At 37.5% G+C, this 27,058-nt stretch overlaps 1 protein-coding gene across 2 annotated transcripts in view; it reads left to right on the forward strand.

The window, feature by feature from the left end:
* MARK1 (microtubule affinity regulating kinase 1) overlaps positions 1–24,721 on the forward strand; it is a 60,501-nt gene extending 35,780 nt beyond the window's left edge. The window contains exons 8-18 of one of the 2 annotated variants that reach the window (XM_059828633.1): positions 2,710–2,946; positions 3,036–3,155; positions 7,327–7,426; positions 8,020–8,132; positions 9,404–9,578; positions 10,719–10,912; positions 13,536–13,636; positions 17,800–17,961; positions 18,775–19,029; positions 21,775–21,819; positions 23,922–24,721. In XM_059828633.1, coding sequence (XP_059684616.1) covers positions 2,710–2,946; positions 3,036–3,155; positions 7,327–7,426; positions 8,020–8,132; positions 9,404–9,578; positions 10,719–10,912; positions 13,536–13,636; positions 17,800–17,961; positions 18,775–19,029; positions 21,775–21,819; positions 23,922–24,276 — 1,857 coding nt within the window. In that variant the 3' untranslated portion in view covers positions 24,277–24,721. The remainder of the gene's footprint in view (positions 1–2,709; positions 2,947–3,035; positions 3,156–7,326; positions 7,427–8,019; positions 8,133–9,403; positions 9,579–10,718; positions 10,913–13,535; positions 13,637–17,799; positions 17,962–18,774; positions 19,030–21,774; positions 21,820–23,921) is intronic. The other variant, XM_059828638.1, reaches the window with a different exon arrangement.
* Positions 24,722–27,058: the final 2,337 nt, after the last annotated feature.

The raw sequence follows: 27,058 nt of genomic DNA on the forward strand, positions 1-27,058 counted from the left end.
TCAAGCTTCCTGGAGCTTACTGCAGCCACTGTTGTTGAGCTTTCCAGAAGGCTGCACCTAAGGACTTACTGGCTTGGCTGGGCAAGCCGCTTCCACTGGTTTTCTTGGCCCTATACTTGGCTGGGAGTAGGGAGCCAGCCATCTTCTCATGCTTATCTGGCTCTGGCTTTCTCATCCCAGCTATATTATTGAGTCTTACTGCATTAAGCCCTGCAGTTATTTAGCATCCTGCATCTCGCTGCTTCTCCCAGAGCCCATTACAGCCTCCACCCCTCATTCATTTCTTAGTTCCATAGCATGCATACGGCTTACTGCATGCTCACAGGACTATCCAAAACTGCTTTGCAGCATTTGCACGCGATCCCTTTTACCATCTGTCACAAGTACTCTGCTGCTGATCTCTTTTCCTATTTGCAAGACAGGCAGGCAGGCTCCAAAATAATTTCTTTGTTTGCTTTTCTCTCTCTGTCTTCTCTTGGATGAAGTTATGCTAGACTCACTTGAAAAGTTCAGTGTTAGGTGTGATTGAGAGCCAGTCAGCCTAGCCAAGGAAAAATATATTCCTCAAAGAAAAAAGGGCTAAACGTATGACTTTGAGGAGGTGTTCTCGCTTCGTCTCTCCTTTCCAAAGGTGTCATTTCTGTCTCACTTAAAACTCTTCTCATGGAGCTTCAGAGAAGGAAGAAGCAACTTTGAAGTTGTGTCTGCATTCACATCTGCTTCTGTTCACTGCGTCCATGGTATCAGCACACTGACCAATTGACATTGTTAGCACTGCAAGGCAGAGGTCTAGCACCGCTTTGGAGGTTTTTGATAAGCCGTTGTGGCTTTAATAACAGAAAGGGTAAACTCCATCAAATGTAAGTTACTCAGGCTAAACTAGGAAGACATGTAAGAAAATGTGCAAGTTTGTCCAGGCTATTCTGGCAGAAGAAGAGGGAGTGCAAGGCCCGTGGGTACTTAAACAGTCTCCTTTTCATTTTCTGTGATTATAAACAGCTTGCGTAGAAAGGGCTATAACCAGTTCCAACTTTGCTCATCCTGTGATGTGCAAAACTTATCTTACCTTTTCAGTCACTGTTAATACTTCTTGTTCTGAACCAACAAGAGCATAATCTATTTGGCATATTAAAAGGGTTTTTTGGTGTTTTTGTTTGAAGTAAGGAACATGAAAGCATGGGGTACTTGGGTAGCAGAGTACTGTTGAACTAGGAGGGCTATTGTAATCGCAGAGCAGCTGCACTGACAGTAATGTTTTCACCACAAGGAAAATGAAGTCTTTGTGCAGTAATGTAGAAGGCTATCAGATCTGGAAAATATTTCTGTGAGTCTGTCTGCAGGCACATCAGCTGGAACCAGCTGAGATTACAGGTCATGAATTGGGAAAATAAAATGTTTTCCAGGATAGTTAGTTTGTAAAAATGGGCTGTATTTTACTCCTGGTAAAGGCTAAATTCCGTTGCGCAGCTATTGACTTGATATACTGGTAGTTAACTGTCTCCTGTTCTGTTCATTGAGCGCAAGTGAAATTATTAAAAATAAAACCAACAAACAAACCCAAACAAAATCATGTTTACCTTTTAATCAAAGCAACTAACAAATTGATTGCTGCTTCTCTAATCCTGAACTAAGAAATTCTTTTTTTTTTTTTTTTTTCCTGGACTCAATTCTGAGTGCAGCATCCCATGAGAGATGTCTGTCTGCTATAAAACTGATGTTTGGCTATTAGGTGAATCCTCTGCTCTGGCTAATGTCTGCCCTCCTGTTGAAAAAGGAGGATTCCTGCACTGCTCAGAGCTGCTCCTGTGTTGCTGATACGCAGATCAGGAGCCAGGACCCAGTTGGATGAGTAAACATTACCCAGTTCTGCTGCACTCCTTGCACAGCGTCCTTGCATTTTGAGAATGCACTTTTTTTTTTTCCTGTAATGTATTAGTATTTCTCTAACCTCGCTCTTTTAATCTTCTGACCTACCTGTGATACTAAGTATAAGATGCTGTTTACTGACTCTTCAGGTTCCTGAATACTTGCATCTATGTATATGTGATGCATTGTATTCACATGATGATTGCTGCACAGGCATTAATATTCTTAGATGTAGAATACATGCATTTTTTCATACACAATGTAATACTTGAGTGTTTAAACACCTTGGTGTTGTTATTGCTAAAGCAAATGCTAATAATAAAGGGGAGAGAATTTTTTGGTACAGAATGCCAAGGTACAGCATGTAGCTTGAAGTGTTTCATCTTGTAAGCAGCAGAGATCTTCTTTTAAAGTCTTAAATCCCTTCTAACATTTACCCCACCACAATGGTAGATGATGTCTGGGATTAGATATACGCTCCTTGGCATCAGAAGTTGGCATGAACCTGTCAAAAGCTGAAACTGTTATCCTGAGTTGTCTAGATACTTCAGTCTAAAGCTGAACTAAGTTATTTCTTCCAGAAAAGAAAATCTTCATAGTTGATTCCCTAGCTGACTTTCAAGTCTGTTTAGCTGCTTTTAACAGTTATATTTTCCTGAGTAAACATAGTCCATTTTCAGTCTTCGTAATGTATTCGGGGGGATTAGTTTCTTTTGTTCTGCAAGAAAGATACAGATGGTGAACCATTTTAGAAAAAGAAACATCTTTGCACTTACTGATAAGTGATATACTGTAATATATTGATCTTATTATTGTCCTTTTCCTCTTTTATTTTTCTCTTAGGCAGAAAACCTTCTACTTGATGCAGACATGAACATTAAAATTGCAGACTTTGGGTTTAGTAACGAATTTACAGTCGGTAATAAACTGGACACATTTTGTGGAAGCCCGCCTTATGCTGCTCCTGAACTTTTCCAAGGAAAGAAATACGATGGTCCTGAAGTGGATGTGTGGAGCCTTGGGGTGATTTTGTACACACTAGTAAGCGGATCATTGCCATTTGATGGTCAAAATCTAAAGGTACAGTTACAAAATGAAAGCTTGGCTTTTACTCTCTTTAAATCTTCTATGGCATTAGTCGGGTCACCTTTTAAAACTTTATTTTAAAGGAACTGAGGGAGCGAGTACTGAGGGGGAAGTACCGCATTCCATTCTATATGTCCACAGACTGTGAAAATCTACTTAAGAAGCTACTAGTACTGAATCCAATAAAACGAGGCAGCTTGGAAGTAAGTACTTTTATCTTGGAAAAAAAAGGATTTTCAGATTAAGAAAGAATAAAATATAACAATTGCTTAAGAATTCTTTTTTTTTCACTACAGGTACTTTCTTCCTGTTTTAAGGGCTCAAAAGTCTTGTTAAATAAAATTAAAAAAGAGGAACAGAGTGCAGCTTGAAAATGGGAAGTGTTAATGAATGAAAGTCTAACCTTAATTGTAGCTGACTAAAGACTATCGTTTAAGAGCATTTCCAAGTGCAAACTGCTCCTGTTTGTTTCCGGCAGATAATGGAGCTAGTTCAAAATGTGTGGAAAGCAGGACAAGATTGTAAATATCTTCCGCTTGGAATTTTTCAAAAAAACAAAACCAGTAGCAGGCAGTACCATAAGCATTTTTGATTTGAATTACCATTTCTTCTAGCATGACTTCTTAAAAAGGATAGATACAGGAAGAGTAAATGTGATAGAAAACTACGTGGGGTTTTTGTTCGTTTTAGTGCCATAATACAGATATAATTCAAAGAGTTCTTAGTGTTTAAGCTAGTAATTGCTAGTTATTTCTGTTCAGTCCTTTCTTTTCCCCCTTCTGGTAGGTTTGTTTCTGAATAGCCGGAAAATTAACATATATAATAGTATCTGCTGTGTCACTCAGCTAAAATCTGTTTTGAGGATTTCTACTGAGTTATGATTTTTTTTTTTTGGTTAGTAAATTAGGTTTTCTCTTCATGGGATGCAGAGAATATCTGTGCATAATTTGTAAGGTGTCTAAAAGGTTCAGTGTCTTTAAGGGCTGTTTTGTTCAAGTTTGCTGTTTTGGCGTGTACTTGCTGGATAACTCTGGAGCAGGTATTTAACGAATATTTTGTGTAGAGTTCACTCTAAATGCTGCTCTGTTCTATTTTGTGAATTCTTTAACAAAGAGAGACTTTTAAAAATAACATGTACTTACCATAGAGATGAAAGTAGAGCAGAAGATAAACAGAATGGTTTTAAAATAGTATTTGCATGAGTTAATCACCAGTGACCTTTTTTTCATCTTCCTATGCATACTTGTGCAGCAGTGGATGGTGTTCCAGAGAATAAATCCCATTTAAGCAGCTTTTTATTTGTAGTGGCATGACTTATGCTTCCTGGTGTGGATGCTACCTGTGCAAGGCAGCATGGAGTTACTGAGCTCTGTCTGCATGCAACGTATTTCAAGCTGATGCTGATTTGTGACTTGTTATAAATAGTTTTAACTTGAATAAAATCTGCACTGAAGAGAGTAGTGAATGGTGGCTTCTACTTCGCTGATACTCATTAATTATGTTGTATTTATTGCTGTCTAGACAGCATAGTGATAAGAGCGTAGTCACTCGAAGATGATGAAAGATGGCTTTTTTCCGGTGTCGTGTTTAAGTTTTAGGAAAATAGATTTTCCTTTTATTGTACTTTCTTCTGGATTTTCAGCAGTTTCTCTTCAGATCTAATTTCACTTTCATTCTAGATATTGTAGTGTTCTTCTAAAATTCCTTCCTGTCCCTGGAGAGAGATGTTGGATAGCAGCCTCGCTGGAACGGCATAGTTGTCAGATTGTATGGAAGAGAGCGAGTAAATGTTATGTGTGACGGGGGGTCTTGAGCCAGTACCAAAATACTGAGCATTGATCAGTATGCTCATCTGAGGGAGAGAGACATCACAAACTTTTTTAACATGAATGTTCCTGAAATCACGTTTGTTGAATTAGAAAGCTATGGTATGTGGTTTGGAAAGAAATTACTATTTCTTCTGTCTGAGCACTTCTAAACATATATATCTAGAATTAAAGTATATATTTATTAGAAGTTTCTGAAAGTGGAAAGATCATCTCATCTTAGGTGGGGAGGATTTTTGTTTGTACTTTGTCTTTTGTTTATTTGCTCAGTCCCAGCCATACACCCGCTCAGTTCCCATACATGTTTTTCCCAGACCACCCAATAGGATGTTTGTCAGCGACATTAGCATCAAAGTTGAGACTGACACAGGATCAGCACCATATGGGTTAGGCTTAGCACTCTTGCTCTGGTAAGGACCAGGCAAATTTTTATTAAAATGGTTCATCTAGATATTTTCATGGTTGCAGCAGAGAGAAAACATTTTAGAAGCAAGAGGATGTTGTTATAAAATAGTAAATCTTCACAGGAAGAGATGGGAAAAATGCATTGTCAGAAAATACGTGGATCTCTCTTAACTATCAGGATTTCTACAAATTCCTCCTGCCCCCCCTCAGTCTTCAATTCTTTGCAAAGCAACACTATGTGAAATTCCTACAGAACAGATTTATGTTTACAAAGAGTAATAAAGCAAATAATTTTGAGACAGACAGGTCTTGAGCCAGGCCAGATTTTTATTAGATAGTCTTCCTGAAAATTGAGGGAAACCTCCTCAATAATACCTAGTTGGTTGAAATTCATTTTGGGTCGATTTTTAACTACCCTGACCAAGGCTGCTGCTCTTTAATCAGCTGACTGGAAGCCCAGCTGAACTTACACAGATGTAATATTGATCCTGGAATTGGATCATTTGTGCCACTTCAAAATGCTTGATTGTAAGAGCCTGTTTTAAGAGTTGTACAGTAACTCAGTACGCCTATGAGATCATGTGTTTAAAAGACAGAAGCTAGCAAAAGTTTAGATATTTAACAGATGGAAACCTAGAGCAGATTACACTGAACTATAGATCCACCTACTGAAGAGACAGGAAAAACTGTAAGTGGAAATTGTTAGGTTTGCCTATCAATTCAGGAAGGATCAAGAAAGGGAGGTAGGATTTGAGCAGTGAGATTCCTGTCATCCAAACACCTCATCATGCTGAATCTTTAGATTTAATTAACAGTATCTTTAAAAAAATTGTAATTGCAGATACTGCATAGTACTCTTTGGGGGGTCTATCATATTACTGCAAGGCTACAAATACATAACCAAAGTCTGTTGTCAAATAGACTCATGCTCTCTGTGCCAGAAATGCAATATAACAATACATGTTCACAATCCCTTCCCCTTTATACACCTCAAAAGCCAAAAAAATCAATTCTATGGCAGAACTTTGAACAAATCTTTTAAGTCTTACTGTCAGCAAAATGTTAACTGGCCCAAGTACAAAGTTCTGTATTGTTCTTGTAAGGATACAGCTATTTGGGTCTGCAGCACTACATACAATTTGGCAGCAGCACTACATATGAAGAATTTCATTATATCAATGGAAAATTGAGTCTTTTGCTCTTTGTGAGAAATAACTTAATTCGGTATTTGCGAGGCATATTTGGAGCCTGTGGGAAACTTGACTTGCTGGCACTTGTTTCACTCTTCTGTCAGTCTGGTGAGCCATGTTAGCATCTGTCCCTAAAGAGGCATGTGTGCCAGTTGCTGTAGGTGGGAAAATATTTTTAGCTGTTTTAAAAAAGATGAATATGTCCTTAAGGAGCAATTGTGGTGGTCGTGATTAGGGATTCCAGCTGATCAATCTTGTAGGCACATAAAAGATCCAGGCCACAGCAGAAGGAAATTTTCCAAAGAATGCAGGAGAAATTTTTAAATATCTGCATGGCATAGGGAGAGTTAAGAGGCATTTCTCCTTCCAGCCAAACTGTGAACGTATTTAGGTCAAGTGCAGTGAGAAGATCCATAGGAAAAAATGACCAGTTGGCATCACGATCTTGAAATGAATGACTGTAGGAAGCATCGGCATGCTCCTGAAATATTCCTTAGTTTCTAAACACTTCCTTTGTTATTATTTGAAGGAGTTATTTATTGTGATAGAGTTGGTATTGTAGTAACATCTAGTGATCTTAACCAAGATTAGGGCACGAGTGTCAGGCACTCGGCAAGACAAGATTAAGAGACGGTGGAACTGCAGGGTACAAAATGAAAGATTTTTCTGTGTTGGAACTGCAGGTTTATTTCTCTCGGTAGTTTTTCTGATATTTTGGGTGAGGGGGTTGTATTGTAAAGGGTAAATAGTAGGGGGGATTCAACTAATGGGGGAAAAAAAAGGATGTGAAAGATAAAATAAGAAACTGTAAGATATGAGGGGAAAAGGTGTGAGGGAAAGAACAGCATTCAGGTTATTATGAATTTTAAGTTGGTTTTGCCCAGACCAGCTAGCACAGATTTAGTCCGGTATAGTAAATGGCATATTGATCTAAAGGTTGTTTCTTTTCTTAGCAAATTATGAAGGATCGGTGGATGAATGTTGGCCATGAAGAAGAAGAACTAAAGCCATATACTGAGCCTGAACCAGATTTTAATGACACCAAGAGAATAGGTAAGACTTTTACAAGGATGTTGCATCTGATGTACATAGGCAATTTTATCTTGTAAGTCAAACTAAACTCTCTTAACAAATGTGAGATACAATCTCATCACACAAGTAAAATGTTTTCTTTTTATTTAAATGAGAAATTTCATTACAATGCCCTCCTTATAACTACTGTTGTGACTTCACTGAGCTGACATGAATCTCTGAGCACAGCGAAAGACAAATAAGATTACAGAATTCAACAGGCAGAAGGAAACAGACTTTGTTATGAGGGCAACAATTTTTATCCGCTGCAGTCAGAGAAAGATACTGTGTTCGCCTGTAGCTATTCATAGTTTCTATTTGCCAGTGTTTTATTTGTATGTTGAATAATACTGAACTATGTTGAATAACATAGTTGAGAGTTTTCAAGAAGAAAATAACAATGAAAGAGGGAAGTTGTAGCCTTTTTGATTTTGCTCAGCAAAGATGATGCTGGTTGAGTTGAATCCTCGTTACCAGTTAAATTATAAGGGTTTTTTCTATTTTCATTGCTCTTAAATTGTCAGTAAACCCAAGCACTTATTCTGCTAATGTATCTAGCTTTTTTTTACTTTTAGACATTATGGTCACAATGGGCTTTTCAAGAGAAGAAATCCATGAATCTTTAGTAAACCAAAAGTACGATGAAGTCATGGCTACTTATCTGCTTCTAGGTAGAAAACCACCTGAAGTAAGTGCCACCTAATTTACATCTTCTATTTTGGCCTTTATATCTGGCTGGGTTGAATATTCTGGTTGTCAGTGGCTTTTTAATGAACTATTTTGTAACATCTTTAAAAAAAAAAATTGTGATTGATAACTTATTAATATCATCTTGGGTATCTTGTTAGTTCCCATATGAAGAAATAGACTGAATATGAATATAGTATCTTCACATTTGCTTGTAAATATGTTGAATTGCCTTTTTAAAAAGCTAGCTGCTAATCTGAAGTGGCATGACTTCTAAGTGCTGAGTCTTCTTCCTGTCATGTGTGTTTACAGCTAAAATCTGAAATAGTTAATCTAACTAGAGCAATTATTCTTCTAACTACTAAGTGACATCCTTTAATTCTCAGAAATGTACTCATCCTTTCTCACTCATATACTATATTATAGTATGTTTTGTTATTTAATAAATAATTGCATCATAGTCATTAATAAATTTGTGATAGAAGATCTTTTGACTGTTTTGGAACTAGAGGGATCGTAGATCTTTTGGGACCACAAGGATTTTCAGGAAATCAAGCAGAGACCAAGGCTTTCTTTTTGAAGGATTTTTTTCCTTCTGCTTCATTGGCCTTCCTTCATTTCCAAGATAGTGTAGATCTGATGTGTGCATCCTTGAGTGCATTTTCCCACAACATCTGTGAACCAGAATTCCCTTGTGATGGAAGAGCATGGAGGGAATCTGTCTAAAATGATTTTTGACTCAAACTGCTTGGAAAGAGGATATTTCTTTTCCACTGCTCTTACTTACAACGTATGCTTCTTGGATATCAACAAACCAGTGGCTGAGTTACATACCTTATAAAGATGTGTTGAAGGCCATGAAGAATCCTTGAATCAGTAGCGCTTGCTTTTTTAGCCCTTCTGACTCAATCTGATGCATTTTGAAATTGTTCTGAAGCTATACATGCTCTTTTAAACTTCTTTTTGTTAAAAAAAAGGCAGGGGGAGCCATTCTTTGGCATAGGTTTTAAAATAGCACGGGTTTTGTTACTGTCAAGATTCTTCTAATTTTATTTTGAGTATTCATTAACTTCTTAGCTTTAGCTGCTTGTTTTTTAAAGCACATGAAACACAGATGAAGTGATAAAAGTCATCTTTAAGAAAATTAAACTCTGGAAACAATTTTAAATTTTAAAAAAGTGCCTTTGATTGGAACTCTTTGCTTTAGTATGTCATAAAAGTACCAGTAACGTTGAATTTTGTTTATGCTGTGAAAATCTGTTTTTCTTGTAGTTTGAAGGAGGCGAGTCCTTGTCCAGCAGCAACTTAGGTCAAAGGTCTCGTCCTAGCAGTGACCTCAACAACAGTTCTGTGCAGTCTCCCGCTCACCTGAAGGTCCAACGGAGTATATCAACTAACCAGAAACAACGGCGGTTCAGTGATCATGGTGGGGATGACATTCCAACAAGTAAAGTAACATACACAATTTAAGTCTGAATGTGCAGTGTTTTGTGAACCTGGCAGGTCCACCACTCTGTGCATTTGTTGTGTATCTCATCGTGCTCCACTGTGATGCTTTTATTTGTATGAACGCTTCTATGGTAAATCTGGGTCAATGTAATTTACAGATTTAATTTTTTGGACTTGTTACTTGGTTGACTCACTAAATAAGAGCTTGAGGATGTTTCCTGTTTAGGAAGTAATGGCAAAATATTGGTCTGGATAAACTCAAAGGCAGCAAACCATTATGTTTATCAGTACCTTTGGAGTTGGGGCCAAACTGTTTGTTTCCAAGAGACAACAATTTTACCAAGTATTCAGGAAACATTTTCAGGTGAAAGTGCTTACATCAAAAAGGAGTGCATATTTAAAACATTAAATGAAAGGTGATTTTTTTCTTTTTTCTCAGAGAACTGTCAAATTACTAGAACTATCTGTAAAATGTTTGGCCCTTTTCTCTGCCTAATTTACATTGTTATGTCTAATTTTTTTCCCCGTTCTCTTACTGTTCTCCCTCTGAGTTAGTGTGTTGTTGTTTTTTCCAAAAAAATAACCAGTATTGTGAAGATCATCAGCTGATGCGATTTTATTTCAAGGGAGTGTAAAAATCTACTGATGGAGGATTTGCCCTAGAGCAAGTATTTTAAAGAATGATGAGGGGGAAAGAACTGTAATTTTTCCAAGTTCAAACATGCTTTTAAACAAAGGGGGTTCAGGGGAAAAGGATCTTTTATAGTGTTAAGAGGAAAAGATATGTGGCAGAAAGTACTAAAAAAATAATTTGAAAAGTATCCTCTGATTCCTTTTTTCATAATATTGCACAAATTCCATGGGTTTAAAATGAGAATTAAAATACTCTTCTAGGTTTTACTTATTGATGTGAAATGGGAACTATTTCTGAACTGCAAATTGGTAATGAAGAGAGAGTGGGTAAAAAGAACGTAGGCTGTCAAAGCTCAATTTAATAGGTTGGTATATGTGCTGAGTTTGCAGTCATAGTTGTTCAGATGCTTTTTTTGGACTCAGGGAATTATTTTTAGACTATTTTGGCCAAGAAAAATGCAGTGATTATTTTTAGGTATTTATTAATACTTTTTTTATTTGGCAGTTGGTCCCTCAATTCCTCCTGCTGTGTCATACACAAAAAGGGCTCAGGCAAATAGTGTGGAAAGTGAGCAGAAAGAAGACTGGGACAAGGATGTCTCACGCAAACTTAGCAGCACTACAGTAGGATCCAAAGGAGAGATGGCTGCAAGTCCACTTGTGGGTCCAGAAAGAAAGAAATCAACTACAGTTCCCAGTGTGAGTGTGTGCGCTTTTGGCTTGTTATATTTATTTTACCATATTTAAACAAAATCTGCAGCATAAGGTTACTATAGACACAATGGTTACTGAGTAAGCCACAAAGTCTATTTCTGGTAACTTTTGCTGGCAGACAGAAATAGGCTCCAGTGGATGTCTTTTAAAATAAACCTTTCCTTTCCCCCCACAACTTTACTTTTTCTAACACTAACATAACAGTGAGCACGAGAATGTCTGCACTTGGACAAACTGAAGATCTGTCAAGACAAATAGTGGATATTTAGGGAAAGAACGTAAGAACACAGCCAATACAGAGTGCTCTTTTTCTGGTTTCTAATGCTTCTGTATCTACAAGGAAGTCCAGGGACTTCCTGAATTGGAGATTTCATCTGAATAATCCTACGTAATATCCCTCGTGAACATTTTCTCTGTGAATTTGTCTGTTTAGCTTTCTGAAACAACTTCATTTTGAACTTCAGAAATGGGGTGAGGTGAGGAGGACCAACCCACTTTTTCCCTGGTGTGCGTGCCTGTTGATGTTATGAGTTTCAACCTGGTTTTTGTATTAAGAAATTATTAATTTTCTAGTTCTTCTGTTACCATATCATTCGTAGTTTATAAACCCCTATCACATCACTGCCTCAGGCATCTTTGTTTCAAATAGAAGAGTCTGTGTCTCCTAATGTGAAAACATCTACTTTGCCTTGTGGAAGTTCATGTGCAGTAGTATCAGTGTTCAGGATACACAATGAAAAAATATTGCATAGTGTTTAAACAGCTACTTAGGAGCAAGAGTTCGGGGCGGGGGGAGGCGGGAGGGAAATACCCATGGATAATAATTTAAGATTCAGTTCTACTTTTTGCTGTTTAAGAGACCCACTGTATTAAATACGAAAATTCTAGCCATCTTTTAGTACAGTAGACAAGCAGCAGGAATTCTCATTGTCCTTTGGGATTCTGTGTACTGGCTCAAATCTTGGATATTCTGGGATAGCCATTTCTGCTAGAATTCTCTTAAACAAAATAAATGTTGAAGTTCATTTAACTCTTAATGTTCTGCAGATGGTGTCTGCAACACATCCGCAGATGCTTTAAATATTTTTTTCAAATTTTAAATAGAGGTTTTTTCCCCAAAAAAAGTGTCTTTGAAATTATGGCTGTGTGGATTGCATGCAGGAACTTGGAGTCTTCTGAGATTAGATTTCATATCTGAGCTTTCCTAAAACTATGTTGCCCCAAACCTGATTACAGTCATGTATGGTACAAGCTGATATGTCAAGGGCATTTCTCTGCTTTGTGAGAACTAATTAAATGGAGTATCTTTGCTATGAAGAAAGAGAAATTGATTTACTTGCTAAAGGCAACTTCAGTTATTTGTACATTTTTAGCTCTGTTACTATTTTGGGGACTTTGTGAAAGGCTTTGTGATGGGCACAATTAAGGAATAGTTGTGTTTCACTGCAACAGTAGCAATTGAGCAGCTACACAGAAAAAAGTGAATTTGTTTTTAAACTCAAACATTTAAAAAGAACAAAGCTAATTTAATGTGGATAATTTTAAAATACTTTTGTGTAACTTCGAGGATAACACGATGTTAGGGAAGGCAGGATTTCTTAAAAACATAGACTAATATGACTGAAGGTGATAACTAACTTAGGAGAGTTTAATTTCAAAACAGGTACTGCCGTTGTTAATGTTCCTTACGAATTGGCTTTGAAACAGTTTATTCAGTAGTCTCTGCAGGGTGATATTAATGCCAAAGAGCTGTAGATGAGGGAGACCTAAACACTCAGTAAATCTTGTAGAGTTCATGATGTCCTACAGTATCCGAGTTTAGTGTATTTGAAATCTTTTGCCAACATGCATCAGGATGTAATGTTAGCATTTTGCAAACCTGTCCCACCCCAAATTCAATATGTACTGTATTAAAAACTGAGAATTGTACGTCATGTACTGCAAGTAAGTCTTCAGCGGCTAATTTGTGCGTGGTAGGGGGAGGAGGAGAATGTTTGTAGGTATTTTATGAAGTGTGTGCAAACTGAAATTAGTAACAGAAAGTAAGTCCCATCAATGTTCATTGCTACAAGACCTATTTGCCATGTTATCTGCATCATAATTTCTGGGTTGACAGACACAGATCGATAATATTTTCATTTTTTTCTTGAAAACCCTTTTGACGGGGGGCAGCAAACTGTAAGGCTGGAGCTCTGGTTGGCTGCTTAATGTGCACAGGGAAGTCTTTCAACCAGACAGACGGATGTGTTCTCTGTGATTCCAGTTTGTTACTTTGATCCCAGAGACAAATAATTCAGTAGCACAGTATGTGGGAATTGGATAATAATACTTAGTAAAGCAAGTGTCAGCAAAAATTAAATCTCTCTGTTCTCTTTTAGCGTACTCTCAATTGTACAGTAATAAAGTGGTGAGTGAGCTATTGGAAAAAAAATAGCTGATGATTATAAATGATTTGTGTCAACAGATTAACCTAGTTCATTTGAAGACATTAAGAACATACATAAGCATCTGAAACTCCATTTTTGATTTACTTCCAATGCTTACATTTTTGCACGACATAATATATAGTAGAAGAAAGTATTTAATTTTAGTCTTAATTTTCTTCTAGAACAATGTATTTTCTGGTAGTGGAATGACAAGAAGGAACACTTACGTTTGTGAACGTTCTTCAGATCGCTATTCTGCAATACAGAATGGGAAGGACAACAGGTATTCTTCAGCTTTTCTTGCTTGTTAATTTGGGTACAAGAACTGAGACATAGAAGTAGTAGGTTTATGTAATTAATCAGTACCATTATGAAGCATGGTGTCAAATACATGAAGTCCAACTGTATGTTTTCATCTTGTCTTCCACTGCAGTTTCTGTGTTTGTGATTAAATTTATAATTGAATGTGTAGATCTACCTTTGCCTCTTTTTATGGAATCACGTTTATTACCAAGGATTGTCTTCCAACACGGCTTAAAGTAACTATGCTCACAACTAAGTAGGCAATTCTGCTGTGGAGAACTTCAGATGAATCACCCTAACATGTAGTCTCATCCTTTTTCATTTCTCCTAGTAGTCACTCAAAGTTGAAATTAAGACTTGTCGATCCTTTTCAATATCATTTTTTGGCCTAAATAATATTTTAGTAGTGATGGTAACCAATTTGTATCTGTATGTGGGATAATAATTACACTCAGTTTGGTATGTTTCGTTAAATACTCTTGTATTTAACACTGTCACGATTACTTTTTTAAAAGTGTTCTCTGTTCATCCTTGGTGTTAGTTAACCCCTGTACCTGACTGAAAAATAAAACATTGACTTTAGTTGAGAGTAATAAAAAATTGATTTTGTTTGTTTGTTTAAAGCAATAGATCCTACTCTGATTTTTTTTTTTTAAGCTATTTAAATAAAACAGTTAAGCTAAAATGGACCAAAAAATCCCTGGCATGAAATAACATAATCTAGTAATGAGGCATTTAATTTTGGAAATAGGAAAAGTATAGAGCTGTTGATCTATATTAAAATGATGAACTATGGTACATATAAAGTACAGCTATTAAAATTGCTTTAAGGATGTATGTTAAAAAGCACAAAATTAATTTCCAATATTGATTTCAAATTTAGATGCGTGTTTTCAAAAGTGTCTTTCCACGTTTTTTAATACTAGTTAAAATATTTTAACAACTCTTGTAACAATCCTTTTTAAAAAAGAAAGACGATAACACACATTGTTTAGATTTAGAGTTATACTAAAGTAGATTTTTCTGATCTTGCAAAGATTGATAAAGTTTTTCTTTTGACAGATTTAATACCAAAACCACTATAATGAGAAGGGATTTTATTTTGAATTTTTCCATTTTACAATTTTTTATATTTTACTGTAGTATTGAAAAGACAGCTGACTTAATCCCTATTCCTTCCATCAATGCAATGAATATGCTCGGTTCTTATCCTTCATTTTTCAGAACATGCTCAAAGAATTTTCTTTTGAGTTGTATTTTTGCCTTTCCTAACGTACATTCTGTTGCAGTTCGATTTGGTGTAGCTGAACATCTTGCATCAGTGGATTATTCATCTGAAATCTTTACCTCTTTGCTACAGATATTATTTAGCTTTGGGACTGTTGTTGCTAATACATTATTCATGCAATTTCATTTATGCTTGTAGAGGCAAAGCTATAGTTTGGCTTAAGTCATTTGACTTTTGTTTTAATAATTAATAACACAGTAGTTTTGCCGCTACTTTCATCCCTTCCTTGCCCCTTAGGCGAAGCAGAAATAAAAGTACCGGTGGAAGGAACTGTATCTTGAAAGGGTTGGCTCAGCCTAGCAGTGGCTGGGATAGAGAGCTGGTACAGAAGGTGAATATTTTTGCTTGAAGCAGAGCAGACCATTTTTGTTTCTCTTGGCAAGCAGCCGCAGATGCTGCTCTGCGAGGCTCGGGAAAGAGCCGTCCCTCGCCTGGGGGGAGCACTGCCTTCTTCTGGGGTTGTGGGCAGACTTTTACATCATGTCTCTGTTGGAGGAGTAAGCTCTTGAGTGAGCTTTTACAGCTTTTCAAAATTTTGCTTCACTTTCAATGCTTATTTGAAGGCAGGTTGAGGGGTTTTGGTTATCATGCACCTGTAGGGATTTCATCTTTTGGAAGACAGCCAGCATGGCAGCCCCAGGTACTGATAACAAGAGGATTTTTCAAATTGCAGTGCTGTCACTGTCAGAGGCATTTATGGCATATTGACATTCTCGAAGGTATTGAAGATGTCTTTCAGAAATGAATACAATCTTGTGTTGATGAAGAAGTGTAGTATTCTCCTAGAGAAGCTGGCGGCCTGTGGTTTAGACAGGTACACTCTTCGCTGGGTAAAAAACTGGCTGGATGGCCGAGCCCAGAGGGTTGTGGTGAATGGGGTGAAATCCAGCTGGCGGCCGGTCACAAGCGGAGTCCCCCAGGGCTCAGTTTTGGGACCGGTCTTGTTTAATATCTTCATTGATGATCTGGATGAGGGGATAGAGTGCTCCCTCAGCAAGTTTGCAGACGACACCAAGTTGGGAGGGAGTGTTGATCTGCTTGAGGGTAGGAAGGCTCTGCAGAGGGATCTGGACAGGCTGGATCGATGGGCTGAGGCCAACCGGATGAAGTTCAATAAGGCCAAGTGCCGGGTTCTACACTTCGGCCACAACAACCCCAGGCAACGCTACAGGCTTGGGGATGAGTGGCTGGAAAGTTCCCCCGCAGAAAAGGACCTGGGGGTGTTGATCGACACCCGGCTGAATATGAGCCAGCAGTGTGCCCAGGTGGCCAAGAAGGCCAACGGCATCCTGGCTTGCATCAGAAATGGTGTGGCCAGCAGGAGCAGGGAGGTGATCATGCCTCTGTACTCGGCTCTGGTGAGGCCGCACCTCGAATACTGTGTTCAGTTTTGGGCCCCTCACTACAAGAAGGACATTGAGGTGCTGGAGCGTGTCCAGAGAAGGGCGACGAAGCTGGTGAGGGGTCTGGAACACAAGTCTTATGAGGAGCGGCTGAGGGAGCTGGGGTTGTTTAGCCTGGAGAAGAGGAGGCTGAGGGGAGACCTTATCGCTCTCTACAACTACCTGAAAGGAGGTTGCAGAGAGGTGGGTGTTGGTCTCTTCTCCCAAGTGACTAGTGACAGGACTAGAGGAAATGGCCTCAAGTTGCAACAGGGGAGGTTCAGGCTAGACATTAGGAAAAAGTTCTTCACTGAGAGAGTGGTGAAACACTGGAATAGGCTGCCCAGGGAGGTGGTAGAGTCACCCTCCCTGGAGGTATTCAAGGAGCGTGTGGATGTGGCATTGTGGGATGTAGCTTGATGGACATGGTGCTGTGTGGTGTTGGGTGGGTTGTGGCTTGTTATTGTTGTTGTGTGGCGTGGGTTTTGTGGTTTTGTTTTGTTTTGTTTTGTTTTGTTTCCCCCCCCCCCCCCCCCCCAGGTTGGACTCGATGATCTTACAGGTCTTTTCCAACCGTACTGATTCTGTGATTCTGTGATAACATCCAAGGTGTTACCATGATAGAAAATGAAGTGATTAGAAATATAGACTTGAGGCTACCAATGTTTTGTTAGTCTTTCATCATTCCTTAGTGATATAACACCTCTAACTATTTAATGGCTGACACATGGAAGAACTTAATCAGAATGGAAAGGAATTTTTTTCCTCTCCTGAGGATATTTTGACCACTTACCAGAATTTCAAAATTGGCAACTTTTTGGTAAATAAGGGGAAAAGATAATTCAGAATTGCTTTCATGGCTGTTGAGTGGTTGCTGCCTGTTGACCTTCTCTTCCATAGGTCGGGGCTTTCTGATGGAGCTACCTTTCCCTTAAAACACTGTGGAAAAGTCCAGAGGAAAAGTACAACTTGGTCCTTTAAAAACACAGTCACTTCCAAGTGATAATGTGACAGCAGTTCCAAATGTTTCAAGTTTTAGGTGTTTGAGTTTTAACTGAAAAGAAGGGTATTCACTTCACAAAAAGAGAGTCTATTTAATCAATCTAGATAAGTCTTTTGCAGATTTCTTGTTCAGTATTTTTTACTATTTTCATGTATTCTTTGTAGTCTTTCTTCATTACTTTGAATAATGTGTGTGTAAACTCTAATCTTGGGAGGAAAGAAAAGGCATAATTTAACATATATAGTGATTTGATTTATGGATGAACATAATTTTCTCAGAATTCTGTATTCTTTACTTTAGCTGACTAAGGAAGCCTGGTCACTTAGTCTTCTGGTTATTTAAACAGCACTTGCTATGTTATAAAAGAAGAAATTAGTTGTTGTTTTCCCTGTTTCCTATGGCATTTTACACTAAGTTAACTTTTCCCTTTTCATTTGTCCATCCCTCCTGCCTTGCTGCTGTGGTAAAAGCCTAACAGAAATGTCTGCAAGTAGCACATCTTCTGCAGGCTCTACAGTAGCTTCTGCTGTATCAACACGGCCTCGACATCAAAAGTCCATGTCTGCCTCTGGACATCCTATAAAAGTTACACTGCCAACCATCAAAGATGGCACTGAAGCTTACCGACCAAGGTAATTAAATTGATTATTATTTCTTTAATGCTGTGCACTTTAAAAGTGGTGGTGTTCAGTTCATGATATACTTAAGTATGTTTGTAATCTATTCGAAACTGTCATGATGCATTCTGTTTTGAAACAGTAGCTTACTCAAGTAGCGTGGGTATTACAGATGATTGAAGCCTGATTTTGTTCATCACACATGTTTGCATACAGTTAAAGAAGTTCCTTGACTGCCTCCCTCTGGAAGCTTCTGGAAAACTTACATAGTTAAAAATTTAACCAATTTAGACAGGACCATACAGCACAGACCACCATAAATTCAAATGAAATACTGAAATGTTAACCTCTTGGTTTTGTAGATCGCTAGGCTCATTTCTGTCTAAAAGCACCATCGTGTAGTTGCTCTTACTATTAACTGCCCGAACAGCTTTATACATTTATTTGTGCCAGATGATTACTTCTTAAGAAATATCTGTTAAGTTTTTGAAGTACTCATGTGTTAAAGGCTTTGATGAACATATTTTTCTGGAAGAGGGCTGGGAACAGTTTCAGATCTTACTACAGACTTTTCTACCTTTTTCCTTTGACCTATTATCTGTGTATACTTTTTGTAACTGCTCTTAATACTTGAGATAATTTGATTTTACAATGAAAATATCTCTTGATTATTTCTAAGTATGAATCGTAAAAGCAAATCAGTAGCAGATTCAGGTTTTAAGAAAAAGAATCAAGAGCAGGGGTTTTTTCCTATCTTTGAGAAATGGTTGTCATGTAGAAGGGTTTCTAGCATAGTCTTTCTCTTTATTTATGCTTCTGTTTTCCCAGCAGTGCAACTCAAAGAGTGCCTGCTGCTTCCCCGTCTGCTCATAGTATTAGCACTACTACTCCAGACCGAACCCGCTTTCCTCGGGGGAGTTCAAGTCGAAGCACTTTCCATGGTGAGCAGCTAAGGGAGCGGCGTAATGCCACTTACAATGGACCGCCCGCCTCACCATCACATGAAACCGGTGCTTTTGCACATGCTAGAAGAGGGACATCAACTGGTATAATAAGCAAGATAACTTCCAAGTTTGTTCGCAGGTTAGTACCTCGATTTTTAAGAGAAAAAAAAAAAAAAAAGCCCAGCCTATAATTAGGGCCATAATTGCAAAGTCATTGAGAATTTCCAGTTTAAGTCTGAAGTAAATGTAAATTTAGTCAGAATGCTGCTTGTTTTGTGTGTTCCTTCCAGAACCTGCCTTGTTTTACTTCTCTGTGTATATTGTAACCAATATGTTTGACCAGCTATTCTGCTTTATCTTAAAAGAGCAAGAGTATGCTACTCAAAAGGGTTTTTTGCTCATGCTTTACAGCTAAAATACAAAGATGCTACAATTAAGTTAAAATCAAATTAACTTAAATACTGAAAGCAATGACTCATTTTTGAGTCATTATTTAATGTTAACAATATTTTACTTTTTTTAACTGGGTTCAGTTTGTTGCAAGGGCTATATTTACAACAATTTTATTGCTGTGCTTAGCGGGAATCAGTATTTACAAATTATTTCAGGGAATTCTAAAAATCTGTGAATAAATGAGAAGCTTAGAAGTGGGCAGAAGTCTGGATGTCTGGAAATACTAATATTTCAGTATCATGCAGCCTCGGGTATCATGTTACCAGCTTCTTCAAATACAAGTTCAGGATTCTGAAAGAAGAAAACCCACACACCCTGGACCTGCATTCATTCCTGTGATGATGCTAACAGTAATAATACTGTGAGGAGAGGAGCTGGGAAAGATTTTTCAAATACACTGTTTAATATCAAGTGACTGTTGACTTAGCAGTCACAATAGCTTTCCCAAAAGGGGACTTAATTTTCAGTTTGCCTCTTTCTAACAGTGACTTACCTGTAATTCTTAAGCCTAGTTATGGATATGTCCTTACTGCATTATTGTCAGTTTTACAACAATGATATCTTGGAAACCTCAATTTTCTTTGCAGATTTATGCGGTTATGTACTGAATTCTATTATTTGTGTGTAAAGAGGGATAAATTCAAAGCTAGTAATTGCAAATTTGTAAGTAAAATATCGTGAATTGCGTAAAGTGATATTACAAGGGAAAATAAGAGAGAAAGCTAGAAATGCAGTGATGTTCCTCATAAAATTCATTAAACTTGGTGAGCTGATAGTGCATCAGTGTATGTCTAAGTTAATACCTCCTATGATGACTTAAAAAAAAAAAAAAGTATGTGAATGATTTTCTTTTTTCAGAAAACTGAAGATACAGGACTATGATCCTCCATTATTGGTATCTCCAGCACTTACACAGTTGGGGGGAGAGAGTTTGTTCTCTGTTTTTAAAAAGAAAAAAGTTACAGCAAAGTTATCAACTGTGTTGTCAGTGTAGATTACCAAATGGGAAGAATGGTATTTTCTGTTAAGTAACTAACCAATTTCAAGAGCACAGGCTGGGTTTTTGCATTATAGCTCATTTTTATTTGCAAGAAATGGTATCTTGAATTTTTTTTGAAGAGTTGGATCGAAGAATTAATATTTTCATTATGTTAAACTACAATATTAAATTAATATTGTGAGCTATTTATTTAGAACTAACATATTGTAAATTGGTGTCTTTTAAAATTATCTTTACTATAGAACATTTTTATACAATTTCCTATTCTGTTTTATACTGCTAAAAATACATTTTCCTGTAGTGAAGGCCTTGTAGGATTTTTGTTTGTTTTGTTGCTGGTGGTGGTGGGGGGGTGGGTGTTGGTGTTTTGTTGTCTTTTAATTTTTTTAAACTTTGTGTTGTTTGAGACTTTTAGTGGCTGGGATTGCATGGGTGGAGGTTCGGGGGGGGTTGCTGTTCTTTTAGTTGGATCACATAACTGCATGCCTTTTAACTTCTGTACTGTTCAGGAAATAATGGTTTGAAGTATACTTTGATTAGAAGGTGTCACGAAAGACATTTTTTATTATCTTTTGGTAAAGGTAAATGCCTTTTTCTGGTAAGTATGTAAAATAAATGTATAATGAGAATACTTAATGAATAGGGTATTGAAGTATTTTCTGCCCACGATTTATGTCAAATGATACTTCTCTGATGTTAGTTACTAAAGTATTTGTGTTTTGAAGGTATTAAATTAATTAGCTAATTGAAATTGGGTGCTAAAATGTCTGTACAGCAGCACTAGGAACTTTGGATATTTTTCAAGTTGCTTCAGACTAAAAAGGCATAATACAAAACAGTTCCTTAGTAAAGCACAGCTCTAATTCAACAAGATAAAGATATATTTAACCTCAAGCTCACCGGTAATCTTACCAAAGTCAGTGTAACAGCTGATTTGCTTAAAGTTAAGCAGATGTTGAAGTAACCTTTCTGAACAGGGCTTCAAACATTTGGTCTCACAGACTCTTAGGCACGTCTTACCTTTAACTGAACGTGCTTAAGCATGGGCATGTACCCAAGTGCTTTCAGGACTGAGGTCTAAAGGCCTGGCCCACCGTGATCAACTGCTCCTTTGTGCTAGCTGGAATTGCATGTGGCCATTGCTCTGTCTGCAGTAGGTTGAGAACAACATGTTAATTTTACCATCAGTTTAAAAAAAAAACATTAAACAATTACATGTCAGAGCTGAAAGAAGTTAAGGTATCGTAAAGGGAAATTAAAATTACAGATGTGAAAAAAATACTATTAAACAGTATTAGGCTTGGCATTATTATACTGATTTATTTTTATTTTTTTTGTTCAGTAGCTATTTAACATTGTTCTAGATGTAGGTTTTCTTAACTTTTATTTTTCACCTTTATCATTGAATCTCAACCTTAACTTTGTTTTGAGGGATCCAAGTGAAGGCGAAGCCAGTGGCAGAACTGACACCTCAAGGTGAGGAGCCACTATTAATACTTCGCTCCTAGGTCTTTCGCATCAAGGTTTAAGTGATTTCTTAAAGATTTTTAATCAGGATGTAAAATAGAATAGTGCTTAAGTAATCTGCATTTCAAAATTGTTTTTTATTTAGGGGGGAGGGGGTTTGGTGAGGTCCTTTATCCCTCATTTTTGCTTTCCTGCGAAGTATTTAATATAAAACTTTATTTAAGCATATTCCTTTGAATAATAAAGCCCCTTGTAGGAGTTAACCAATCATTTAGGCACTTAAAATCATGTTTTGGCTTCCAAATATTTGATGGTGTTTACTTTTGGTTTCAGTGGAAAATGTAGTATACTTTGTGTCTGTGTGTATATATGTATATATTAAATTTTTACTATAGTTACATACTGTGTTCATTACTAAAGCTGCTGTTTGCCAGAAGTAAACACCTTATAGTCCCTGAGAAATGAATGTCACTTAGCACTGAGAAATAAGTGACATTCAGACAAAAAGGGTGGTGACTGCTAAATATTGAATTTGTATGGTAACCGCTGTACACAAAATCTGTAGGTGCTTTGTTAGTAATAAAGCATTCCTTCATATGCTCATCTTCTAGTATATCTGCTCTTTTGCCATGTTTCAGCATTTGGTTCTGCATTTTTGGTGTGCTTAGCACAGTGCATAAATTTTTATTTTTATGCTCTCTATTGAACAGGCATTGTAGTTTGCATTCTAAACTGGTCGTGTACGGAAAGTATCGACTTAGTTTTCAAAACAGAAAGCCTTTATTTAAAAAAAAAAAAAGCAGCACATTCTTAACAGGCTACATTGTTTAATACACAGTGCATTTTATCTACGTTAGCCCTTTTCAATTCAAAGTCTATTAGCTGTCGAATTCTTGACATGGAAAGGGAAAAGAGATTAATCAAATGTTCAAATGAAATGAAGGGTGAAGTTGCTTTCAGCTCTTGCTTTCATTCTCTAGCTTCCTCTACTTTTTGTCATCCTACAGTGTCTGTTTTGGGCTAAAAGTCCTTTGAGATCTTATCACTGCCATGCTCTATCCCTTAATACCGATGTGGTTCTCTGGGGATCACACTGAAAGTTAAATTTAAAACGCTTGTTTTGACTCCTCTCTGAATAGCGACAGTTCATCAAAATAAGAACAGCACCTTTCCCCAGTGATGGATGGGGAGGCATCAGGCATCTTAAGTACCTAGGACAAGAACAGACATAGTTGGCTGTGGAATTAGTTTAAAATAATTATTGCTATTTTTCAAAATGCTTTCTACAATGGAATAAGTAACCTATTCGGTAAAGAAGCATCAGAGTAAGAACGTTCATTGGAAATTACTCACTTGAAATTTTGTCCAACTAAAATACTTTATGTCTACATGTCACTGTTTCTTCTGTGAAAAAGCTGCTGGCTGGGTACTCAACTGGTTGACAAAAAAGCTGTTTACAACCAAATTACAGCACAAAATTCTGCTTCATCAGTTAAAAGAAAGCATGTTATTATAAGGTGTTTTTACCCAGAGAGAGGTCAAAAATACATAATAAATGCAAAAGGAGGGAAGGGCGGAAAAGAGGGGAGGGAATTAACTGAAGACTTGTGAATCGTGGGGCAGGGTTTCTTCCTCTGCTGCTTTTACAGTATGATTTATGCTTCAGGATTGTGTCCCTCAACTTCAGTTTTGTTGGTGTATGGCATGCTCCAGATCATGAAATCAGCAGAACTTCAGTCATGCTTTTACATAGATCCCACTTTCTTTGGAGCAGTATGGAGTAACGTGTGTCTGCTGCAGCTACCATTGCACATGTTGTCATCAGAATGTTTTAGAGCAGGGGTTTCCAAACTTGCTTTTGCTTGTGTGCCACCACTGGGAGCTGCAGCGGTGCTGGTAGCAGCTCCCAGTGCTGTGCCGAAGCACGCATGAGTGTTGGAGATGGTGCGTAACTGTTCCAACGGTATCCATCTAACTCTGTGAATTAGGTTGCGTGTGGCTAGTGGTGTGTCAGTCACAGTTTAGAAACTCCTGTTCTAGAATGTATTTCTCTTCTGTCTCTTGGCTACACTGCTTTTATTTTTGACTGTTCTGTATGTCACTTCTTCCAGGAGTGCTTCTGGGGACCCAAAAGACAGAGAGAAGGAGGATAGCAAAGATTCGAAGCCACGTTCCTTGCGGTTCACGTGGAGTATGAAGACCACTAGTTCTATGGACCCAAACGATATGATGAGAGAGATTCGGAAAGTGTTAGACGCTAATAACTGTGATTACGAACAAAAAGAGAGGTTTTTGCTCTTCTGTGTTCACGGTGATGCACGACAAGATAGCCTTGTTCAGTGGGAGATGGAAGTCTGCAAACTGCCACGATTGTCGCTCAATGGAGTTCGTTTCAAGAGAATATCTGGGACTTCTATCGCATTTAAGAACATTGCATCCAAGATAGCAAATGAGCTTAAGCTGTAAACAGAACCTAAATTTTTTGGGATCAGGGAAGATTCATACATGATCTACACTTTGAATGTACTGGTTACGCCTCATGTGATTGGCCTGTGAAACTCCCCATGTAGAAATTGCCCTTATTGCAATAAGGTTATACATAGTTATTCAGAATTGTAAAGTTAAATCCAGTATGACCTATATTAAATAACTGTAGCTAAAGAAGTTATGTTCACATGTACAGGTAAGTATATAGAGCATTCTGTTCATTTTATGTTCATAGAGTTGTATAATAAAAAGATGACTGCTTAAATTCAGATCTTGTATAGTTGTCTAGATTTCTGCACAGAAATGTATGTTTGATGCTTTCAGTTGGAAAAGTTCTTCCCTATCATTTACATTTTTGGTGGTTTTTATAAGTCTTACCTCTATCATGTGTTTTTTAAAAAACTTGTGTCCTGAGTCAAATGCACAAAAAGGTGTTTTCACAGCTGTAGTATTACCATTTTTAATTATTTAAAGATTTTTTTTCATTATTTGAACCAAAAGTCGATGAATAATCGGCTTTTGTTCTACACAAGACTGTTCCTGCTTATCTTTTGGCTCTTATCCTTGTTATTGGACAGTGTTTAGTTGGGGAAAAAAAAAAAAAAACAAACCCACAAACATGTTTACAGTGTTGGCACTTACAGTTTAAAAACTTTGTTCTGCCTTCGGCCAGCTCAGAGCTGTGGGGGAACGGAAACCAGGCGTAAGTGATGTTCTGTCTGCAAATTATAGTGCTTACTCCCATGGCCCGTTAACAAATGTAGCACCAAAATGGAGAACCGTAATTATTTCATTTGAATATCATGGTGTAAAATATCACTTGTTTGCTGCCTTCAGAATACTATAAATTCCATTTTATGGAAAAATATTAATATTGGGACTGTTTAATAGCACAAGATAATCTGAAGTGTTGACCAATTGTATAAGTTAATAATACCACCTCAGGAATTAGCTTGGCTTTTGGAACATGTGCCCCCAAAGAGTACATGCGTTTCCACGTAATATTTTACAGCTAAACATACATTGTTTATAATGATAAATTGTCGATTTATGCTTTTGTGGTTGTACAGTTTGTTCCCATGTAACCTGTTTGTGTTTAATATTTTACCAGATTTCTTGTATTTATTCCACATCATTATGCCTGTAATGTGCAGCTTTGTAATTAGGCACTTGCCTACAGAAAAGAAAAAAAAAAACACCACATTTTTTTCCTTCATAATTAATGATTATAAACTATGTAAAACCACTAGTACTGGTACATTTTAATACTTGTTATTTTGTACTGAATTAACCATAGAGGTTGGTTGTGCAATGTTATTTAATGTCGTAATTACTGTAATATCAACATATGGGCCCCATCTGCACACTCTTGTGAAGAATAGAAAGTTCATTAAGAAATTGTCACTTTAAAAAATAAAAATTAAAAAAAAAAGCTGTGGTAAACTCTGTAACCCTAAGTTAGAAGGCTGTAAGTGTAGTAAATGTGCCATTCTCTAATGGCTTCTTGACCGAGATGGACTTTACATACTGTACTGTGATGTAGCTTTCCTATGTAACAGTTATGTTCGGAAATGGACGTGTATTGTTGCCTTAGAAAAAGGGTGGTGTTTGGAAAGAAAGAACTGTAGCCCCTTTTCTTTTTTTACCTGATGTTCATTGAAACAAAATCTGATGCAAGTCATCTTGATTCACTGGTGCACTCTATTAAAACTTACTTGAACAGTTCTCATACTAAAGCATTTGTTGTTTGCCCTTTCTAAAAGCGCAATAATTACTGCAGATAGCAAAATAATCTAATGGTGTACAGACTTCATCTTCAACATTGTCTGAATTCAGGATTAGCATTGCATTGGTTCTGTGGTCCTGCGCTGTCTGGAAGGTAGCGGTGGTTTAGCACTTCTTAGAAATGGATGTCTGTCCAGGAGCTTTTCCAGAAATGCACCAAAAATCAGCCTCGGGAGGGGTTTGTGCATCTGCTCAGTTTACCTGTAAACATCCATGAATGTTCACTTATCCTTGAAAATACACCACTGGAACATAACCTTGATGTTAATCCAAGATCATGTGTGAACTTAGTCATGAAACAAAACCCTTTGCCTTTTCAGAAGGTTCGGTGGAAACAATATAGGTCATGCTGTGAGACAGTAGATGACGTGCTTAAGCTAGCTTCCCGCGTTATAGGCCCTGTTGTTACAGGGCTAACTTTGCCCTAGGTTGTCCTCAGTGCCTGTTTTTTGAGTCCCTCAACAGCTGCCACCTTAGGTACCTCTTTCTTAGGTACCCGTAATGTATAAGTTACTACTCAGGTAAGAGTGGGGTAAGAACATTTGGATCTGAAATGCAGCTTGACTTTCACGTCGGAGGGGATCAGCATGGCGTTTTATCAGCACGACTTTAGAGAAATCCAAAAGACAGTTAAATGCCGCATTGTGTTCCACAGCTCCAGGAAGGGATAGGGATGTCTCGGATCTTCAGATGGCTTACGTAGCATTTCTAGGGGGTGTTTGGTGTGGGTAGGGAGGAACAGTTAGACTACCGCATGGTTCTGCTGGTTTGGGTGGGGGTTGCTTTTTTTTTTTGCTTTATTTCTTTATTTGAAGTATACACACACTTCCAAACTGAATAGATCCCTTTTCACGCAGTCCAATTTAAAACATTAAAATGTATGTAGGTCAATGAAAGGGCTATAAACGTTCACTCCTGCTTCTGTGGATGAAAAATAATGCTCGAGAACAAAGTGGCGTCGTCAATGCCATTTAGG

Source organism: Gavia stellata, chromosome 2 (assembly GCF_030936135.1).
Source record: "Gavia stellata isolate bGavSte3 chromosome 2, bGavSte3.hap2, whole genome shotgun sequence".
Taxonomy (NCBI): Eukaryota; Metazoa; Chordata; class Aves; order Gaviiformes; family Gaviidae; genus Gavia; species Gavia stellata.